This window comes from Pyxicephalus adspersus, chromosome Z (genome assembly GCF_032062135.1).
Source record: "Pyxicephalus adspersus chromosome Z, UCB_Pads_2.0, whole genome shotgun sequence".
Taxonomy (NCBI): domain Eukaryota; kingdom Metazoa; phylum Chordata; class Amphibia; order Anura; family Pyxicephalidae; genus Pyxicephalus; species Pyxicephalus adspersus.
In genome coordinates, this window is record NC_092871.1 from 80,710,159 (window position 1) to 80,732,746 (window position 22,588).

The window sequence follows — 22,588 nt, forward strand, 5'->3', positions numbered from 1 at the left end:
ATATGAATCATGAGTAAAAGACATCTTCTAATTGAATTCAATGTGAAATGTGTACATTTTGGGTAAAAGTTGATCTTGGGAAAAAACATTTAGAGCCTCCATCTTCCTTCGTGTCATCTCACCACCATGGGCACGTATATTTTTCCCCATTGTATCAATGTCATTATGTAATATGCTGCATAGCAAGAACGATGACTAAAGGTTTCCAGATTGCAGTTTTCAATCTGAAATGAAACAACACTTTTTCAGGCAATGCTTTAAAGTACTTTTATCACTCATCATATTTTCATAGCTTGTATGATTGGTTTTAGAATCTCCTAAGCAACAAAAATCATAAGCGAATATTCTGTATACACACAGGTTGTGCCTTTGTGCTGTTGCAATGGTAATTGACTTCTTGCTCTTCATTACATTCTTATTTCAACTCTTCACCTTTTTCTAGAACCTCTCTGTGCATAGCAGGTGGGGTTTCTCTAGATAATAATATATGGATGAGCTAAGATATTAGCAGTATGGCTGATTGTCAAATAGTCACGTAAGTGTGCAAGGTAATATTGAAAAGTAACTATAGAAACCAACTGATTAAATTTTGTGAGTTTATTGCATCTGGAACAAAACTTCCAACACAAAAGGCATTTACCATTAAAAGCAGCTCTGCCTGCATTACTTTTAGGTTTTGTGCAGGTATTCCTTCTGCCACTAGATGTCCTCAGTCTTGAAGACATGGCAGCCAGTGTTATTCATCCCAAAAGACTGAGGACATTCTGTGAGTAAAAGGTGTCAAAAAACCCTTGCCTTAGGGGAACATCACCAAGGCACCCTGTATTCACGTATGAAGAACAACATCAGCACCACTAATAATATGGAAAACAACATCAGAACCACTGTCTGCATCACTGAGGACTTCTGACCCTCATAAGAAGATCTAATGATGCAGAGGACCCTGTAATTTATGGCACAGGATCTCCTGTACCCCAGGTGTAATTCTTGGTATCTGTTCCTATTCTGTATGTATGGACTCTGCACAGTACCACTGCTCTTGCCTTGTACCCTGGGTGTAACTCTCAGTATCTGTTCTTATTCTGTATGTATAGACTCTACACAGTGCCACTTCTCTTTTCCTGTACCCTGGGTGTAATTCTCGGTATCTGTTCCTATTCTGTATGTTTAAATTCTACGCAGTACCATTTCTCTTTTCCTGTACCCCCAATGTAATTCTCGGTTATCTGTTCTTATTCTGTATGAATGGACTCTGCACAGTACCACTTCTCTTTTTCTATACCCCTGGTGTATTTCTCTGTATCTGTTCTTATTCTGCATGCATAGACTTTGCACAGTACCACTTTTATTATCCCGTACCCCAGGTGTTTTTTTGTTTTTGTTTACCCTGAACAGGCTGAACTCAGGCACTAATAGCAGTTAGTGTCCCATGCTGTAATAATAGGAGCTGTGCATGCATCACAGTACGGCTACAGAACCTGAGAGATTATCTCAACATGCAGACAACTCTGCAGATTCATGCCAAATTTAAGCATTCAATTAAAATCTTTACAGACAAGAAGCTTAATATTCATAACAAGGTTGGATTACATCTCATAGCAGACCAGCGTGTAGAAATGTTAAATTAGAATCATGATTGTGGGATAACATTTAAAAAAAAAGTCTGCATCTAATAGCAGTAGTAACAGTTCAACAAAAAATGGGGAGATTTTGTTAATGCATTTGTGATTTGATTTCAGTCCAGGCTTATAAGACTGAGGAGGTGATGTACAGGCATTTAAGGCAGGGGTGCCCAACAAGTGCCCTACCGGTAGATCGCAAAGGCCGCGCGAGTAGATCGCAGAGCCCTGCCTTTCAAAATAAACTCTACCACGCACAGACGTTATTAGGTCCAAGTTTTTATTGTTGGTAGATCATTTTAAAAGTAGCTCACATGCCAAAAAAAGTGTGGGCACCACTGATTTAAAGAGACTTCTGCTGGGCACCGCCATCTTAGATTTGTTGGGTAGACTGGGGTAGTCATTCAATTCTCAGTATGTACTCTTTAATATGTGATGCAATTTTTGTGCCTCCTTAAACAACCCCTCATTTACCGGATGGCAGTACAGGGAATAATAGTACGACACTGTTCAATGCCAACAGAGACACCTTATTTGCTCCTGAGATAGTATAATCAATGCTGCTTCTTTTTTGTGCACGATTCTGCTCCAACTGGCACCTTTCTTTATGGCTGTACATATAACAGATTTCTGCTTTTACCCGAAATCCTATTTTTTCTGTGCAGGCTTTCATTGTCTGCTTTTATAGAAGCAAGGGGAATGTAACCTGAGCAGGGGCCACCATGGACAGAACTGACTCTTCAGAAGGTGATCAGATCCCTTCTATGGAAAGGGCCTGTTCCAATGGGCTTCTTATTGATTCATATGGGTTTTGCATTCTCATCCAAGTGAAAATGCAAAACCTGTTTTACATATAGTCAAATAGAGGTCAGAAGGAGGTCATTTTAAGGTCAATGATAACCTGCCAATGAACTTTAAATGCTTCTCAAACTGGTTTCATCAACTCTTGCCCTTAGATGGGTCAACTATATGTTTTGGAAACACCCCAAACTTGTCCATTATTGAAAAGGAACATTTAATCACAAAAACTGGGCTCTTAGCCTTTAGTATTCCCATGGGTATTTGGAAATCTTGGAAATCCCTTGTGATCATCCAAAGTTGGAATTAGCAGTAGTCCACTAAGGACCACCAATGGATGGACAAAACTAATACCATCTTATATTGAGAAAAGCTAACCTACACTCACAAGGGGTGACTCCAGTACGAATTATGGAAAGACTTGCTTAACACCCCTATCTTAGCATCTCCTGCACTATGAGCAGAATCTTTGGGAGATTCAACCTCTAATAACATAAGTAATTTGGAAGCCTCATAAATTCAAAGTCTTATCGCCACGTTTACCTTTTCGTTTTTAAAAGGAAGCGATCATGGCTATATTTTTAATGAATTGGCAACCTTCACCCCATTCAGATATGGTAATTAGTTCAAGCCAATGCCATTTCTGATTGCCATTATAAGGAAATTACCGGGCAATAATTGTCCCTAAATCTTTGTTTCCATTTGACATCATCATCAATTTCATAAAGAAGAAGATTAATTTTGGTATCAAAGAACTCCAAAGTTTCAAGAGAATAATAGCTTTATGTCCATGAGGTATTTTTAATGGCCAAGCAAGGTACATGAGCCAACACCATTTCTACCACCCAACTGACTTCTTTTATCTGAATACGACCAGCCATCTTCTGGTTTTCCTCTTGGCCACAAAAAAAGTTGAAACCAAAAGAAACAGTCTCACTATTCTTTCCTATCTACGTTTATGTAAGAATAGAACATGCAATACGGCTCAACCTGTATTATAAAACCCCAATAGATCCGTCGCCTTTTGTATGAGCTTATCCTTTACAAAAGGACCCCCCTCCTCACCAAAATAAAATTCTTTGCATTTTTGAAATGTGGCCTTCTAAGCTGTTATCTGATCAAAAATTAATCTTTTTCAGCAGTTCTATAGCTTCTTCATACTTGAGCCCAAAAGCAGAACTTTCATGGTTGCTATGGGAACCTCAGAACTCCCTGTGCTTGGTCTCCCAGGAAAGATGAAATTATTCAAAGCAACGTCCATCTTTTTTTTTTTACTACCCGCCCACCGTATAATTATGTACGTGAGATTTCACAGATCGGGGGGAAATAAAGCTATCTCTTAAAATGTCATAAGAAGCGCTATCAATCCGTACATTACTCAGTGGCACTTAGAATAAATCTGAAGATCATCAGAGCAACTGGCACAGACCTCTTTTTTAAAACTTGTCCATGTTAAACACAAGCCAAAAGCCTTCTTATGTGTATAAATATATTGTATATATGTACTGCCTTGGCAAAAAAATAAAATCACACACTCTAATATTCTCTTGGATTTCTTTTAGCTTTGATTAAGGCACACATTCACCATGGTATTGTTTCAATGAGCTTATCAAATGTCACATTTGTTTTCATTTGGAATTTTACTAATTTTTCCCCCCAAGATTTTGTATTGATGATGGGAGAGTCGGAGAGCTTTGTAAAGTCTTCTCTAACTCATCCCAAAGATTCTCAATGGGGTTCAAGTCTGGGCTCTATGGTACCAAATCCATGAGTGAAAATGATGTCTTATGCTCCCTGGACCACTCTTTCACAGTTTAAACCTGATGAATCCTGGTATTGTCATCTTGGAATATGTCATGCCATCAGGGAAGAAAAAAATCCCCTGACTGGTCATTTAGTCTATTCAGGGTCAGTTTAGCTCATTGTTTGGTTATAATATTGCTGAACCCAGACCTGACCAACTGAAGAAACCCCAGATTATTACACTGCCCCCACAGGTATGCCAGATCATTACACTGCACCCACAGACACCCCAGATCATACCACTGCCCCCACAGGCACCCCAGATCATAACACTGCACCCACAGGCAGCCAGATCATATCACTGTCCTGCAGGCACCCCGGACCAAAACATTGCCACCACAGGCTTTCAAAATTTTAACACTGCCCCTCACCGATACCCCAGATTATAACACTGCCCCACAAACTCCCCAGATCATAACATAGCCCTCACAGGCAGTCCAAATCATACCAATGCCCCCGCAGGCATCCCAGATCATAACACTGCACCCACAGGCACCCCAGAGCATAACACTGTCCCCGCAGGCACCCCAGACCATAACACTGCCACCACAGGCTTTCAAAATTATAACACTGCCCCCACAGATACCCCAGATTAAAATACTGCCCCCACAGATACCCTAGATCATGCCACTACCCCCACAGACTCCCCAGATCATAACAAAGCCCTCACAGGCATGCGAAATTATACCAATGCCCCCACAGGCATGCCAGATCAAAACACTGCACCCACAGGCTATCAAGATTACAACATTTCCCCCCATAGGCACCCTAGATCCTAACAGCTAAGTTTCAATGTCAAACTGCTAAAACTGGTCTTCTTTGGTCTTCTTTTTTCTTCTTCATATGTCACCCGATCTCAAGCCCGCGCAGTGCAATGCAGATGGGGAAAAAAATGCCAATTTCACTGGGCTTGCGTGAGATCGGGCATGCAGATAAGGAGCTGCATGGAGCCTCCCGGGTAGGTAACCCGGTAGGCTTTGTGCACCCATTCTGCTGCAGTAATCAAGAGTTGAAATACACTTGTGTGAACCATCTCCTCTCTACCGAGTCTCTTCCCCACCCAATGATTACTGCTCGCACAGTAGCACAACTGATTGGGGTGGGAGAAGCCACATAATCAGCCAATCTCCCCAAGCCCATACAAACCGCTGATATTAGGTCCCATTCTTGTACTTACACTGCTTGCATTAAGAAAAGTAATAATTTAGGGATATATTAGAAAATACAGAGCTATAATAATCATTTTAAGATTTAAGTTATGCAGGCTGGTCTATGATAAGCAATAGATACTTCAAACAGAAAATATGGAGACAGCAGCTAAGCCCTGGACTGGGAAGCTTTGGCCTGGGGGACAAACAGTCCATTATGGCTTTCATGATAGGGAGAGATTTCTTTGTGCACAACATGAAGGAGACTATTTATTAAGAAGTGGAGATCAGATAACAGATAACCAATTATTTGTTCCTCTATATCCACTACTTTGAAGTGATAACTGATTGCCTCTATTGTAAATAACCAAAATTGGTGATCAGAAGCCTCATTCACATGAATAGAGTTAAGCTACGTACACACTTCCAATTATTATCGTCGGAAAACGAACGACGAACGTTCCTGCACGATATATATGAACGATCGTATAGCACCGATACTGCACATAGAGGTAACGACACGATCGTTCGTAGATATTGTACACACAATAGATACGATCGTTTAAGCGATAGAGGAACTATGTGCACGACAGGAAAGTGAACGGACGTTCGTTCATCACGCATGCTCTGAACATGGACGATCAACGAACGACCGTACACACGAACGATGTTCAACGATCGTCGTCCAATCCGATCCGCCGGTCCGGTCGTTCGTTTCCAGCGACTTTCCTTGTTCGTCGGCGTCGTTGGTTACTTTTTTATGAACGATTTTTTGCCCAATCGATCGTTCGTCGTTCGATTGGAACGATAAAAATTGGAAGTGTGTACGCACCTTTACTGCTTGGCCTTTTTTATAGCTGTGATCAGCCCAGTCCTCCATGTTTTTCACTTCTGTTTTGAATCTGGATGCAGTATTTAAAGATTCTTCCCTGTAACTATTTTTATTCTTATCTCTGTAGGATTGATCATAATAATATTGTTGCCCTGGAAGATATCTACGAGAGCCCCACTCACCTTTACTTGGCAATGGAACTGTAAGTAAATATTATTTTAATTCAGAACTAGCTAAAGGGAGCCCATTGAATGGTAATAAGCAAGTTATTATAAATCAATTGTGTGCCTCATCCTGGTCAAGGATGACAATGTGATAAAAGAACATATCAGCTGTCTCAAGGTCCCGATGTTTCTGTTTGTCACAAACTATCTGTCACTATTTACTAATACAGTGTCTAGGGCAAGCTTTCTCAATCCTTTCACCTCTTATGAACCCTTGAAATAATTTTCTTATTTAAGGCTTTACATACTCTTTTATGTCAAGATATTTTTGTTAAGTGGTTGCAGGTTGGCTAGTGTTGAAAGTTATGAATCTAGAATTCTAGAATCTAGGAATCTAGAATAGTCTTTCTTGACTTTTTTAACATGGAGAAACCCTTGAAATAACTTTCAGGTCTTCAAGGAACCCTTTCTATAATAACTATATCCACAGCTCACAATACATTAGTGTGGTGGTTAGTAGAGAGGATGCCTCCTATATAACTGGTCATTGGGAAAAATTTCACTGTTACAGATCTCCAAACTGGATCACTAATATCTGTAAACTGACCCCGAATAGCAAAAAACAATGCTCATTGCTTTGGGAAATCCTAGCAACCTCTTGTAGAACCCTGATTAAGAAACACCGGTCTAGAAGGTCATATAGGTCATGGTTGCTCATGAGCTCAGAGAGAGCGGTAGATTCCTGCCAGCTGGTGAAGGACTCCTTATGAGTCTAAAAAAAGTCTTGGTAAGCAACAACCATACATGTGGGATAGAGTCCCAGTGGATGAATGTTGATTTTCTTGTTTTGTCATAGGTGAAGTGAGGAATTATGTGAATTTTCATTGGTATGGGAGATGTAGGTAGTTATGAGTCTGGAGAAGGATGGGTTGGTTAGCGGTCCCAGATCTAGGAGATGCCCGAGTGGCCATAAGCTGACTGAAATTTAAAGCACAGAAAGCATATGCTGAAGACTTTGAATAGCTTGATGATTTCCCAGAAACCTAGAAAGGGCCGCAAGACCCTCTAAGCCTTTGTCCCAAATTTCAGAGGCACTTGCTGGTTATTTGGAGATCACAGCTCTTCTGAACTGCCATATTATCATCCTATGTGAGCACTTTTATCTGTTCAGTCAAAACTATCTATAAAAAAGGAAGGACTGCTCCTTGTCTCATATAGCAAAGGGCTGAAGGTGTCTTTGTATTCCACAAATAGGCAGCCAACAGGGTAGGGTGATTAAAAAAGGGAATCATATTTGTTTTAGGCACAGGTGGCTGTTGAATGCACATTGAAGTGTGGTTTTGATAAAGCTGCCTAATACACTTCTACAGTACACTAGATTTAGGATGGTTGAACCCTGAGGGTAAAAAGACCCGAACAAGAATTTACTTCCACTTTTATTTTTTGTTGGAAGAGAACAGAGCGGATTAAGTGACCCAGGCAGCTTTGATTATCTGCTATCTTCAGGTACACCCCAGAAACACATTTAATCCAAAATTGCTCTGATGTTCAACATACTTAATCCCTACTTTATCTGAGTGACACTGTAATACGCAGAGATAGCACACTGATTCATGACATCTGTCTTGTAGTGTAACGGGTGGCGAGCTCTTTGATCGCATCATTGAACGAGGATATTACACAGAGAAGGATGCCAGTCAGCTCATCCGGCAGGTCCTAGACGCAGTGCAGTACTTGCACAATATGGGAATTGTACACCGTGATCTCAAGGTATTGTGAAATCAAACTGTAATAGGAAAAAAAAGGGAACTGTATAGGATATCAATGATTTATGACCTAATGTAATGTTTTTTGTGAAGTGTAATGGTTGTGTGCAAAGCGCAGTGGACATGTGGACAAGTGGAGTCATAGCAATTTGTATTAGCTTACTAAATACAACTTTCCACCAATTTTTAATAGCCATAGAAATTATGGATGCTGCAAGTGCAGGCGTTCCCTTTTGAAGATACTAAACCATTTGTGGTCTTTGTTGATTTGATGGGTTTAGTACTATCTGTAGGGATGAGCGAGAATGCCTCCCGCATTCTTGCAAAAATTTCCTCGAACTTCCAATGGATTGCGAAACCATCAGAAGAGGGAATTAAAACAGGAGGATTCCCAGAGCTGCATTCAGCTCTGGGAATCCTCCTGTTTGTGATCCCCGGGGCACTAGAGGTTAATTAACCTCTAGTGCCCGGGGATTGCAGAGGATTTCCAGGGCTGCATGATGCAGTCCTTGAAATCCTCCTGTTCGTGCAATCCCCAGCCACTAGAGGTTAATTTCCAGGGCTGCATCATGCAATCGCACACTCTTCTCAATGAATGCAGATACAGCTGCAATCATTGAGAAGATGCCCGGCAAAGGAGAACGTCCTGACATTGTATTATAAGTATCTCTTACAAATGATACATTTTTTACAAATACAAATGTATCATTTGTAAGAGATACCTATATAACAATGTCAGGAGGTTCTCCTGTGCTGGGCATCCCCTCAATGATTGCAGCTGTGGCTGCATTCATTGAAAAGAGTGTGCGATCCCATGATGCAACCCTTGAAATCTTCCTGTTCAACAAGAGCTCGACCTCTTGGCGAATCAGAAGTTCGTTCTCGCTTACATTTTCTGTAAGTGAGAAAGGCCCCATTCGCCGCGAGATCGAACTTAATATTCTCGCTCGCTCATCCCTAACTATCTGGACCACGGTCTCAGAACAATTACATAGACTAAGACATGTGATCATCAGGTCATTTGAGACTTCATGATCTGCATGCTTCTTTTGGATCTTCTGGTCTCAGAGAGTATTGAAGTTGGAGACGGCCATGCAGCAAACATCTTTATAAGGGCCTTAAGCATCTGTCATCGCCATCTCCTATTTCCACCTTCCTTCTTTTTCCAACACTAGACTATTAACCAGGCTGTTCTGCTTTGATTTTTAACAGCAAAAGAAGTATTTGATGACCATAGGTAGCTCAATAAAACCAAGGAATAATTTTGATTTTGAGCATTTGTAACAAGCTAGCAATGAAAAAGAATGCTCATGATCACTTATAACCTGTTTGGAAATCCCCATGAGAAGGTCCCGATTCTTCTTTTATGGAATAAATTGAAAATTCAAACTCAAAAGTATGTGTGCACTGTTAGTATTGACAAATCTTCAGGTTCTGGATCTTGTAAAAAAAGGCCAAGAGGAAAGTTCTACTACTGTTGATCCTAAGTTTGTATTGTCAAAGAAATATTCAAATGAAAACTAGAAGATATGTGTATATGCATTGTATTGTCATTACATACAGAGAGAAAAATGTTTTGATGACAGTCAGGAAGCCATTCCATCACCTTTAAGATGGACCCTTTATCTATATATGCGAGCAGACAGTTATTAAGAAGTACCCTAAATCATGATAAAAAAAATCCTTCTGCCTTTACGGGGCATCTCCTAAATCAGGGATGTCAAACTTTGGCCCACAACGTCCTTTTTTTGGCCCCCAAAGAAATCCTAAATATGAATTGCAGCTGGCCCGCTGCTGCATTGAAATTGCGCTGCTACTACAATTCCTGGCATCTCTTGCGTCTATTGACCAGCGGCCTTTCTGCCTATGCATGGCCCGCATTGGACTGTTTTATAAACGCAAGTAATGCCGGGAATTGTAGTAGCGCCATCACTCGTGTCTATCGCCAAGTGGCCTATCTGCCTATGTGTGGCCCCGCATTGGATTGTTTTGAATTTTGGCCTGTGACTTTGTCTATGTTTTTAATTTTGGCCCAATGTGTATTTGAGTTTGACACCCCTGTCTTAAATGATGGGGTTTAATGATGTTTTTTTTTATCAAAAGTCTCATCAAGAAATCAACATTGCTTAAACCATAACTTGAACCAATTATATGATAGGTCCTAGTAGGCTGATGGATGATGGGCTCCAAAACTAAATATGAATCTCAATAAGTTTGACATCTGCGCTAAAACATAATGGAAAAGTCTGCCCCCTACAGACATGGTGTCCTTTAAAACTTGATAGGAAACAAATGGGTAGATGTAAAGAGGTAAACAGTTCATGATCCTTGGTTAACTTTCTCACATGATGGGTTCAGTTCAGGAGCACAGATGCATGCGTATTTCTCAAAGAAAAAGTCTTCAAAGTTTGTTCAAGATCAAGATATAGGACAATCAGAATAGAGCAAAGACCATTGTTTATCTGCTTGTATTATCCATGCAGTTAAAGTGAGATAACCACCATTTTGAATTGTTCTTGCAATCAGCAGCCCTGGCTGACTCCATGCTTACTGACTTCTTTATTTAGTTGATTTATGTGATCTGTCCACCATGTTCCTCATTATCATAAAACAGAAGCATTCCACATGCCACATACAGCTTGTATATTTATTTGTTTCAGTTTATACTTTATGCTTTCAGCCAGAGAACCTTCTCTATGCAACTCCTTTTGAAGACTCGAAAATCATGATCAGTGACTTTGGCCTTTCCAAGATTGAAGATGGTGGAATGATGGCCACAGCTTGTGGGACACCAGGCTACGTGGGTGAGGGCTTTTCCTTCCCTTGTGCTGTAGAGTTCTTCTACCAATAGAATAGTTTGCAAGAGCATGTAAGCTTTGTTGGCTTTAGATGATCAGATGTTTCACTGGCAACCAAAAGGAGTCTATTTATAAAGAAATACATTTGAGACTCCCCAAACATTATTTGATGAAGACTCTTGCAGATCCATGTAATTGCAATAATGGTGATTGATCTTCCATCAAAGAATGTTTAGAGAATCTGATTCAATACCTAATATACGAACACTAAACTCTTCTGATATACTTAAACAATTTAGAATAAATTATTGGCTTTCATCATCATCTTCATTTGCTGATTTGCTGTTTGTGTCTGCAGCCCCTGAACTCTTGGAGCAGAAGCCATATGGAAAAGCTGTTGATGTTTGGGCCTTAGGTGTCATTTCCTATATTCTGTAAGTATCCCCTATTACTGATGATTATTCCCTATGTCACACGTATCTCAATCAACATATTTTGTTACATATTGTACCAAAGTCAAACTCCAGAGCAATGTTTCTCAACCAAGATTTCCTGGAACCCCAGGGTTCCTCCAGAGGTTGCTGGGGGGTTTCTTGAGCAATAAGCATTTTTTGCCTCTCAGATCAGTTTAAATGACACCAGTGACCATTTTGTTGTCTAGGGGGTGAAATCCATCCCAAAAGCCAGCAATGGGGACGTTGTTATTATTGTCAGGGGTTTCCTGAATACCTGAATGTTATTTCAAGGTTCTCTCCAAATTAAAAAAAAGTCCAAAAAGGCTGCTTTAGGTAAACATAAAATTACAAAACTAAGCATGCAGCCTAGGTGTCATAATTCAGGGATAGGCAATAGATTGGTAGTATTTATTCAGCCTATAGACTGCAGGTGTTTTCAGGTATCAGTTAAGCTTAAAGTGGAAGCAAATCTGTTTCTATTTTGCATTCCTTTGCACGTTGCTTTGTTTCACCTCACAAGAACCCTGCCCTCTGACAACCACTAGCCAATGGAAGCAGTGATAATTATTTATTGTGACAACTGGGTTACCTCCCCATATTTACATTAGTTACAAACTTCTGGGGACTTCTGAACAAGAACAATATGTCTTATAGTTTAAAGGAGAAGAACTGTAATTCTTGAAAACTTTTCGAGAATAAATCAGTTGGTTCACAGTGCTTAATGTTATAGAAGACATTTGGGGGCTTGTTTTCCCAATCAATACTTCCTAATAAAATTCATATGCCTAAATATCTATTCACTTTATCATTCACTTTATCGTTACATATAACTAAAGGATGAACAGTTGTTTAACATGAGGATGCTCTTTTTTAGATTATGTGGATATCCGCCTTTCTATGACGAAAATGACTCTGAGCTTTTCAATCAGATCATAAAGGCAGAGTATGAATTTGACTCACCATACTGGGATGACATATCCGAATCAGGTACATTGTTTCTTTTCTATTCTTTTTGTATTGTATTTTTTTTTTTTTTGCATTTTATTATTTTTTTTTCCTGGAGGGACTTTCCTGGTTTTTGTATTATAAAAGAGGTGGGGCTCAGACCAAATATGAAGTATGGTCTGATAGATGAGAGCAAGGTTTAGAGCCCACTCACTAGTGAGCTACATTTCTATAGGCTTATTATTGCATGCCATATTATTAGATTGTCCAATGCATCAAAAAATTAAACTTTTCGGGCCCCGGTACCAGTGGGACATAAGTTGGGCACCAAAGGGCCTACAATGAAACACAAGAGCCTATGTCCTATATCTTTTTTTTAGGTGGTAAGAATATATTATATATCAGAGCAGCAGTTTGCTTTTAATCAATTGCAAAAAAGATTTCCCTTTTTCACGTGAAACACTATTGGAATGACAGAAGAAGCTCTGACATCTGCCCTGTTGATTACCATAAAGGTGTGCTGAGGTGTTCACCGCTCCTACGTGCTACCTCAGCCAGTGCCCTCAAACACCTCATGGTTAATGATGGCCAGTGTATGAGGATCCATACATATCTGCCATGTAGCCAGCTGGTCCTGCTGTCTCTTCCATCGTCTGTGTGAAAAGTTAGTATAAAGGTTGTCTTGTCATCTTCGCTCTGTATGACCCTACTGGAAGCTCCTTTCATCACATCTCATCGACACTTTTTTAGCCTAGACAAACTCACTTAATGCGTCTGTAGCTTTCTGTATGCTTCCAGAGCCACAAAAATCCCTTCTAATGAAGGTTTAAAAAGGGGAAAAAGATCTTCACTGGTTATAAAAATAAAATAATAGGATCTCCAGGGTATAAAGGTGTCCTGTCTTATAGCTGTCAACCATTAAAGATACGTTTATAGGAGACATTACACAGGAATCTAGTCCATAGGGAGCAAGATACTGCTGCTTTAACTAGACTGTAACTGATATTGTACCTTGCAGCAGACATTTTTAACATTTGATGCTTTTTTTATTTTTTTTTTTATTGCCTATCTTTTGAAGATGTGTAATAATTTAAATGGGCATTTCTTCTAATGAAACCTGGTATGGCTTAAGGACAATAGGGACCTTGCGTCTTGATTGGGTTGCCTGCACATTCAAGATTGAGGTTTTTAGATTCATGAATAATGTGCTCTTTAAAGCAAACATTCACACACACACACACACACACACACACAATGTAAAAATCAAGCCTGTTCTCTACCATCAAACCAATCTCCAGCACCTATTTCTTCTATAAGGTATGCATTATTTCCCTTATGCAATCTTTGGATCCAGCAGTTGTTTGGTGGATCCTATGATGCCCTGGGGTCCTCTTCGCTCTGGAACAGGGCTGTGTAGTATGCAAATGTGAAAATTGTGTGTGGCAGCGATGCCATAATGTGGGAATCTCTTTTGAATGTGTTGAAGGACACCCAGTCTGACATGTTAAAGAAAACCTCATGGGGTGTGTCAATGACTGCCTGGGCTTAGAGTAACTGACTTGAATGATGTTGGAGGTTAGACCAGTACTGGACCTTGGAGCTTTGAGTCTTTGGGGAAAAGCACCAGAAAACCAGGCCATATGGCAGCCAAAGCTGCTTTTTATGTTTGGTAACATAAAAGGGGTGACTTCTTGGAGTTGCATTTTAAGGAATCATATACAAAATACCCACAAACTCCCTGGCATGCATTATTGAGGCCGGGATTTCTTCATCACAGGTTTCTTTGCTATGTATTGTGGCCTACAGGCCAATGAACAAAGGCTTGGTATACATGGAGTATTCTGTGTACTGGGATCTGTCCACATTTATCCACTTTTAAATGCAGGTCAGGTGATATTTTATAACATAGAACCTCGTATCTTTCAAAGGGTCATCTCTGCTGGTCCAAGAGAAACAAAAAAGCAAATTGGAATTTTCACTAGATCTGGACTGGTCCTGTGCCAGCAGTCTTCTGTGTCTTCTGGGTTCATTTGCTATGATTGAGCTGTCTGTTACCAGTTGATGATAAATTGTGGTGAACTCTTGAATTTCTCACCTCATTACATTACATCTGTCTATCCAGCTAAAGATTTTATTCGACACCTGCTAGAGAGGGAGCCGGAGAAGAGGCTGACCTGTGAACAAGCCCTGCAGCATCCATGGTAAGATCACTGCGCTGACCGCTCGACTGCCACTCCACTTGTAAAAAGTTCAAGTTCACGGCAGGCTTAGGCAACAGGCCAAGAAAAAGACAAAATACAGTCCATGCAAAAACAATTCACTTTATTCTCTTGTGAAGAATATTTCTCACATTATCCATTACTATCTGCACACTGCTACATGCTCAAACACAAGTCTAATTAACCGCATATCATAGAAGACCCGTCCCAAAATAAGCACAGACTGTTTCTACTGGTCTGGTTCTGAAAATGTTGGATGCCTGGCTGAATGCAGGTGTTGTGGCTTGTTCGGATGGGTGTTTTTTTATAACACTATTGAGGTGGTTCACCAGAATCAACCTATGCTCAACCACTCCACAGCCTTGGTTATCAGTATAATGAATGGGATCATGGGTGGGTTGAAATTCCTTTCTTTGCAGATGTTTGAAGGTTGTGGTGGGTATAAGAAAGGTGTGAGACCAGGACAATTTTAGGGCAAACTGGCCAATTACCCAGTGCCCCAATAAACAGATTTGAAAGGGTTGAGTAAGCTGGAATTATTTGGGGTCCCCACTTTCTATTTTGCCATTTCCTAAAACTATCCCTGATCTGGGGGTACATCCAAGGAGCCAACTAGAATTGAGCTTAGCCTTGTCAGTTTTTGTGTGCCCACAGAAAGATGTCTGAGCAATCCTTTCTCAACATCTCTGCCCTCCCTGCCCCCCCCCCCCCCTTTTTGTTTCTGCTTTTTCCTTCTATGTTACCTCCATTATGTACTTTAGTTTTTTTAAAACGCCAACAGGAAAATACATCTTCATTTCTCATATCAAACCAGCATGTCCCGTCCCAACAGTGCTTGGCAGAGCTGCCAGCTTGTCCCCGGTGCATTGTGAAGCATTTCATGAGTCGTAATAATTGAGTGCAGTTTTTCCCACATGATGAATATATAGCAAAACATTAAATGATACTTTGCTTTTTCTATTTGAGCCTGTGTACCTATTCTGTGTGATTGATGCTTCCGTGTTTATGCTCTCAGCAAAGGCAATCTCTTTCGCTACATAGAAAAATTACCCAAAAGGAATCAGCAGTCCCAGAAGAAGAAGCGCCAGTTAGATACTCAAAATGAATTTCCTTGTGCAGTTAAAACTGCTGATATAGTTTTGTACACAGTTAACATTGATCTTCAGGCAATTGTCTAAATGCAAATATAAAGTACATACAAAGGAGACATCTTACCTTACACCTTACACCTTACATCTTACCGGATTTACATTTCTACCAATCAAGCTTGTGGCACAAAGCACAGCCCTGTCTGACAAGACACAAGGGTTGACTTTTCTCTATTTCAGGATAATACAAATAGGTATTTTCCCTTCCCCAGCCTATGAATGGATAGTAAAGGAGAAGCAGTGGAATTACAAGTTCACCTCTCTATCACTTTGACCCATGATCACTGCAGCTCACTTTGGCTCTTGTCTCTCCTTTTCCTGGTATGGGGTCTGGTACCAGGTGAAATTTACTCTGCTGGCATTTTCAAATAAACTACATGATCAATTAATTAATGGACAGTTATATTTAAATTTATTCAGATATCTCAATAAGAAATCAGAGACTATGCCAAGTTGGGGGGATCAGATAATTTATGAGATACTAGCAGGTAGACTTGATGGTGTGCTAAGCCTCAAAAAATACATATTTTATTGTAAAGGAAAGTAGAGTGGAAGAGGAGAAAGAGAAAAGGAGGCAAAACAATTACTTTATTTCATATTGAAAAGCTCAAATTGCAGTAATACATAAACAAACATAAACATAAAAATGTATACACAAACATAAACATAAAAATGTATAAAAACATATCATACTCATGCTATGTTCAAGAGAAAATACAAGATCAGCTCAAGAACTACATATGATTTTTGTACATACAATATTGTTTGAATTACCAGAGACATAGAATAAGTCTCAAGCGACGTGTTTCGCCTAAATTAGCTTCATCAGGGGATATCAAATCTTATTGGACCCAAAAGTTATGTGTCTGGTTGTTCCAAAATGATGGAGAGTTGTCAAAAAGGTAAACTGTACTGGTTGCATTTCTATTGTCCTTCCACTAAAGTAAATAGGAAGGTTAGTCTCTTTGGTTTCTTAGTGAGTTTATAACAAGACCGGAAGATATTAGGATCCAAGGAAAAATAATTTTGCCCAGGTATCCATATCTTAAGTTCCACCTCGGGAACTGTTATAATTTAAATTACCTAAGCGCTTTCAAGAGAGTTTTATTGCAGGTAGTAAACGTATGTTATGACTTCATAGTTGTTTGTGTAGTGGATAATATACTTGTTGAATAAGTTTGGATTAAGATAAGGAATATTTTGGAGGATGGAATGGATTGAGCAAAATAGGAGTTTTATTGTTGACAATAAATGGGGAAAGAAGAGCAGCCAGCTTGCCTTTACTATAAAATTTTCAGATAGTTCTCCATCAGTCTTGTATTGAGTTTTCTATATTCTGTTCTCTAAACAAGTTTCCATGTCAAAATAATCACTCTCTTCTTGCAGGATCTCAGGAGACACAGCTCTCGAAAGAGACATCCATGGCTCTGTTAGTGAGCAAATCCAGAAGAATTTTGCCCGGAGTCAGTGGAAGGTGAGACGGTTTTTGGATTATGAATGGTCTGTAGCTCAGGGCCCTGTTGTAAAAGGGATACTTGTATTTCCTATGGAAAAGTGGGAGCTACTACTGAACAATTACAGTCATGTATGACATGCCAGCATATAGCATTCCAGAAAATGTATCCATGTGATAACAATCATTGAAGACTCTGTTTGGACTTTCATACATTGAAGCAGGAGCACTCCTTCATCTTCACACACCATAGACTTTTATTTCCCAAAATTATATTTCTAAATCATATTGTAAAGGAATGCTCATTATTTCGTTATTTGAGAACCGGGGACAGCAGCCTTTGATCCACAAAAGCGTAGAGAGAGGACAGGTCCCCCTCTTTTGTTAAGATATGCAGAATAGTGGATTGCTATTGGCTGGCAGTTGAAAGAACTATATTGTGTGACGAAGGAGGCTATGCTAGGGAATTACCTATCCTTGAAGGTTTGCATTGCAATTAAGTAAAATTATAATTTACAGAAGGGAAAGAAACATTTTGGTAAATTTTGGCACCAATGGCAAAGTTGGTGATAGGGTCTCTGAGCTGATTTTACATGTACATCACAAAAACATTAAGGGATTTTTTTTAAATGTGTTCATCCAAGATTCACCCAACTTTTACCCAAATTTTAAATATTTTTTATATTAGATTTAGGTAGGGTAAAAGTTGGGCGAATCTCAGGTGAAAACATTTATATAAAAGTAAATGTATCACATAAAGCAATTTTTTTTACATTTTTGCTTAGAGGGCATTTAATGCAACGTCCTTCCTACGTCATATCACTAAAATGGGTCAAAGTGCTGAAGCAGATACCGATGAAAACAGCGGGGAAACGGTCCAGGAGGAGAAAGATAAGTGGTGATTGGAGGTAAGAACTGGATGACAAGAGTGAAATTAATTTGACCCAACTGTGATAAAAATTGTCTTTCATTATGACTGCCAAATAAATGCAACAATAAACCTGTTGATGCTTCCAGAAATCTTTTCAGCTTGATTTGTCCTGTGCTTTTTGCAGACTGTTATCAGTTGCATTTTTTCCAATTGTCTTTGAGGACTACAGAAAACCTCCTTCTAGTTTACAGAGAAGATGTGGAGGTTATAATACTCTCAGGTGACAACATTAGGCTCCGAGAGTGACCCAACAGGCCCACTTACTCTAGGCTGTCCTCTACAGGAGAGAGTAGATATAGGACCAGTCACACTGCACAAGGGAAGAGCAGTAGTGATTGCTCTGTATTACAGTAAGCTCCTGCACAGTGGAATAGTTTCAAATTAGGTCACTGCATAGAACTGAATGAAATAGACATGGGGAATGAACTTTGCCATTGTAGGACTTGTAGTGTGTTGCTGGAAGGATCACCAAGTGAAAAAAAAGAAAAACAGCCACCACATCCAAGGACTAGTGGACTTCAACATGTTCAAATTGAGTTCTTGGGATTAGCTAGCTATGCTTTCTTCCTTTATTGTCCTATAATGCTGGAGTAACACATTTTTTGGGAATATTGTATAATTATTGTATTGCCTTTAAGTTTTTAAAAGTCCTTGCTGATTTTAATTATTCTTTCTATTGCCATTTACAGCCAGAAAGTGAAGACTTGACTTCTGGAGTCCCCCCATACCAGGGATCTCCATGTCAGGCACTACACCCTTGCATGAGCTTGTGGTGACACCTGTCTGCATGATGCCTACAGCGGCCAATGGCTGTTCTTCCCTTAGCCCACCACGGCCCCATTCAACCCCCCTGTTCCTCCAGCTGGCCACAGTTTATTGAGAAGTTCTTGAGATGGGAGTAAAAAATGTTGCTTCAGTATAATAAATGGCCAACTATCTCCTCATTGAAAGGGCCATAAACAGACATGGACCTAGAAGATAGCTTGCTGGTTGTGTTGTGTTGAAGTCCTCTGTTGAGTAACGCCAAGGATGGTCATGGAACCCAGAACCCAAGGACAACACTCTGGCCCATTAAATTTACACCATGTTGTCTATCACATACAAATCCATGTTATCTTTTAAAACAATTTAATTTCTTTAGATACATATGTTCCTTAACATTATTGTGCAGTTATATTTGATTTCACGTTAAAGGCTTCAGTGGAGCATTATGAAATCTTGAGCATGTAGGATCATATGAGCCACATGAGATGTCCCAAAGACTTCATTTGTCCAAACTTTACCACTTTTTTTTACCTTTTATCTGTAAAACCTTCTTCATCTTCATGTTCATAATTAGGTATTTTTAAAGCCACCATGACAAAGTTTGGTTTCCACCATCCCAAAAATTTGGTTTCCATCATTCTTAAGTTTGGTTTCCACCATCCCCAAGATTGGTTTTCTCAAAGTTTGGACTTTCTAGAAAATGATGCATCTTGGGATGGGAAGTCTATGTACAAAGGGCAAGTTAAAGATAAGGTCTGAAGTTGCTGAAGGTGAAAGTAAAGACACAATGAAAATGGAAGATTGGGACCTGGAAGGCTGGGAAGACCCTGAGCTGAATTGTATTTGGATTTGGATGTATCAGCTGTTTACCTTTAGTGGAAATATGTCTCACTTCATTGTGAACCCTTGGATCTTTGTGCCAAATCACAGACCTTGTGCTCCTCCTGTTCTCAATAGGATGTAACATTGCTGCTGACTTTTAGATGGAGGAGACACTGTTATAAAAAAAAGAAAAAACATACAGTCACAGGATACTTTGTGGTCTCACCAACACTCATAAAATTACCCTTTCCCCTGTGAAGATGTGCCAAAATATTGAAAGTGTGCTTAGGCTTCTGGTGTCATTATGAAAAAAAATAGTTATTAGTGTATTAGGACTGTGGTTTAATCTCTGGAAGAGTGTACTGTTGTGATTTTACTGTATTACATTAAATACAATTGCTGACCTGTATATCTTGCATGGAAATGTCTTTAGTTTCTTTTTAATCCTTTTAAATTCCTAAACCTCTCAGCCTATCTGTCAGGTTGAGTAAAACAAGATGGAGTTAGTCGCGCCAGCTTCATTACCATATAAGGACCGGCTTTAGGTTCACAACCATATATTCATGCACATATGACGGACCTTTGTTATTACTTAGGAATAACAACAGATTAGAAAAGAATCAGAGCACTGAGGTTAATAAATATAAAATTCAACTTCAGAGATGCTCACATTCTAAAGCTCCTTAACATAATTAAAGTCATGGAGTAATGTCAAACATTGGCCATTCCAGGTGGAAGCCAATTAACCTACTAGTTTGTTTTTAGGGCATGGGAGTAAACCTACATAAACACAAGGAGAAAATACAAACATACATACCAGAACATACAAGCAAATAATGTCATGGCCCTAGTTTCAACTCTAGTGCAAAGAAAATGCAACCAAGCCTATGGGCCATGTCTACAGGAATGTACCAGCTGTCCGGTGATAATGATGGTGATTGGGACAAACCATATAATATACATACACAAAATGTGCAGCTGTGTAATAAATAATACACAAAGGAATTTATTTTTGAAATGCAAGCAGTATAAACACCTGCATATGACCTGGTCTTAGTCTCTCCTAGTCCCTTTACAGGTAATTGGAGTGTGAAATGAAGAAGCAGCACAAGAAGTCAACCAGTTCATATGCCAAGCATGCGGATAGGAAGAGCTAAGTTTGGGCAGGTCCAGGTCCTACAAGTACTTACAACCTAATTCATGTGAACTACAAAATCTCCTCCATGTATACACATTGGGCCTGATCTAATAAAGCTCTCCAAGATTGGAGAAGATACACCATAATGGGTGATCTGGAACATTTAGAGTCCTGGATCGTTGTCTATGATTAAAAACATTTGCAGACTAATAGGAAATGAGTTTGAGGAAATCCATTTTAGATTTGCTGGATTACTCATGTTCTTCCAGAATAGTATCTTCTTTAGATTCGGAGAACTTTAATAAATCAGGCCAATGATTTCTACTACTGCTGGAAATGAAGCCTGGCATCTACTGCGCTTCTTACTTTGGGTGTCACATGGTCACATCTGATTGACCTTCCTATAGGCTTAAATGAGTGGAAATATCTGTAATACAGTATGCAAGCACTGGATTACGTCTGCCACTTTGTTTCTGTACCAGATTGAATTAATTTACCAATCTGAGCAAGAATAGAATTTCCCTTGCTTGATTTTGTGTTTAGTTGGGCTATAAGCCAAAATTAGATTCACGATTTGGCAACACATACTTGTGTTCCTTCAACTGAATTTCCCAGGAAGAAAGTAGAAATCATTTATCTCTATGGTGGCAGTTTCTATGAAGCACTTGTCCGAATACTTCTTATTGCTGTTTTTTTTTTTTTATTTACAATAAAACAAAGTCAGTTAGCAAAAAACTTCAAATAAAAACAAGGTCAGGTGGATTGCATGAAGATATCTCAACCTTTTCGGTCTGAAGGAACCCTTAAAAGGTTTTTGTGATCCCCTGAAATAATTTTCTTACTTACAGCTCACAGTACTTTAAAGTGACCAGTAATAATAAATGTTTGATATGTGAAAAATACTCAGGTCTGTATAAACAATAAAGATACATCGGTGTTCAGTGGCTAAAGAACATTTGATTTGGTTTTTAAGGGTAAAAATTTCCCAGCCAGTGTTCTATACCTAGAGAGACCAGATCTTCTTCGCTTATCCTGCATTCCTGTCTATCCTCAGAGTGAAACCCTAAAGGCAATGTCAGATGGATATGAATTTGCTGCAATGTTGGCCAGTTGCCGAACCCCAGTGAACCTCCTGCAGAACCCCATATGAAACCCTTATGTAGACCGTTGTAGAAGGATGACAATAACCTGTTCCCAAATGCACCTTATCTATAAGTCAAGGCAAATTCGTAAAATTCCTAAAGTATATTTCAAAGCACCTTTATGATCTTCTAAACAAGTCCCATGCAACCCTCAGAAAGTTATCAAAACCCTTTAGCTTCCCTGACTGAGCAAAATCCTCCTTCATTTGTGTCCCACATGCTTCCCCTCTCACTGTAAATCACAGTGGGCCTGATTTAATTAAACTCTCCAAGGCTGGAGAACATAGACTAATATAGGGGAACCTAGGTGATCCGGCGATCCTGGAATGGATCTTAAAACAATGGACAACTAATGATGAGCATCCATCCCAGGTTTGTTGGATCACCCAGGTTCTCTCATGATAGTCTTTCTTCTCCAGTCTTAGAGAACTTTAATAAATCAGGCCCAGTGGGAGAACATCAGTATCGTAGGCAATACTGTCAATCCAAAAAAAAGTGAGTGGGACTAAAGCCGCATACACACGTGCAATTCTTGTTTTTGGAAAAGATCTTTCACGATCCTTTTCAACCATAAGAACAGCACGATGCATGAACGAGCTCTGTACATATAGCACTGTTCTGCTCTATGGAGAGAGGAGAGGG

The 22,588-nt window shown here is 39.5% G+C and overlaps 1 protein-coding gene across 1 annotated transcript in view; it reads left to right on the forward strand.

The window, feature by feature from the left end:
• The window catches only part of PNCK (pregnancy up-regulated nonubiquitous CaM kinase), a 47,220-nt gene extending 27,145 nt beyond the window's left edge, over positions 1–20,075 (forward strand). Inside the window, exons 4-12 of the mRNA XM_072429839.1 lie at positions 6,328–6,402; positions 7,996–8,134; positions 10,811–10,934; positions 11,287–11,362; positions 12,258–12,370; positions 14,451–14,529; positions 17,082–17,169; positions 17,934–18,056; positions 18,769–20,075. Of these exons, the coding sequence (XP_072285940.1) occupies positions 6,328–6,402; positions 7,996–8,134; positions 10,811–10,934; positions 11,287–11,362; positions 12,258–12,370; positions 14,451–14,529; positions 17,082–17,169; positions 17,934–18,050 (811 nt within the window). The 3' untranslated portion in view covers positions 18,051–18,056; positions 18,769–20,075. The remainder of the gene's footprint in view (positions 1–6,327; positions 6,403–7,995; positions 8,135–10,810; positions 10,935–11,286; positions 11,363–12,257; positions 12,371–14,450; positions 14,530–17,081; positions 17,170–17,933; positions 18,057–18,768) is intronic.
• Positions 20,076–22,588: the final 2,513 nt, after the last annotated feature.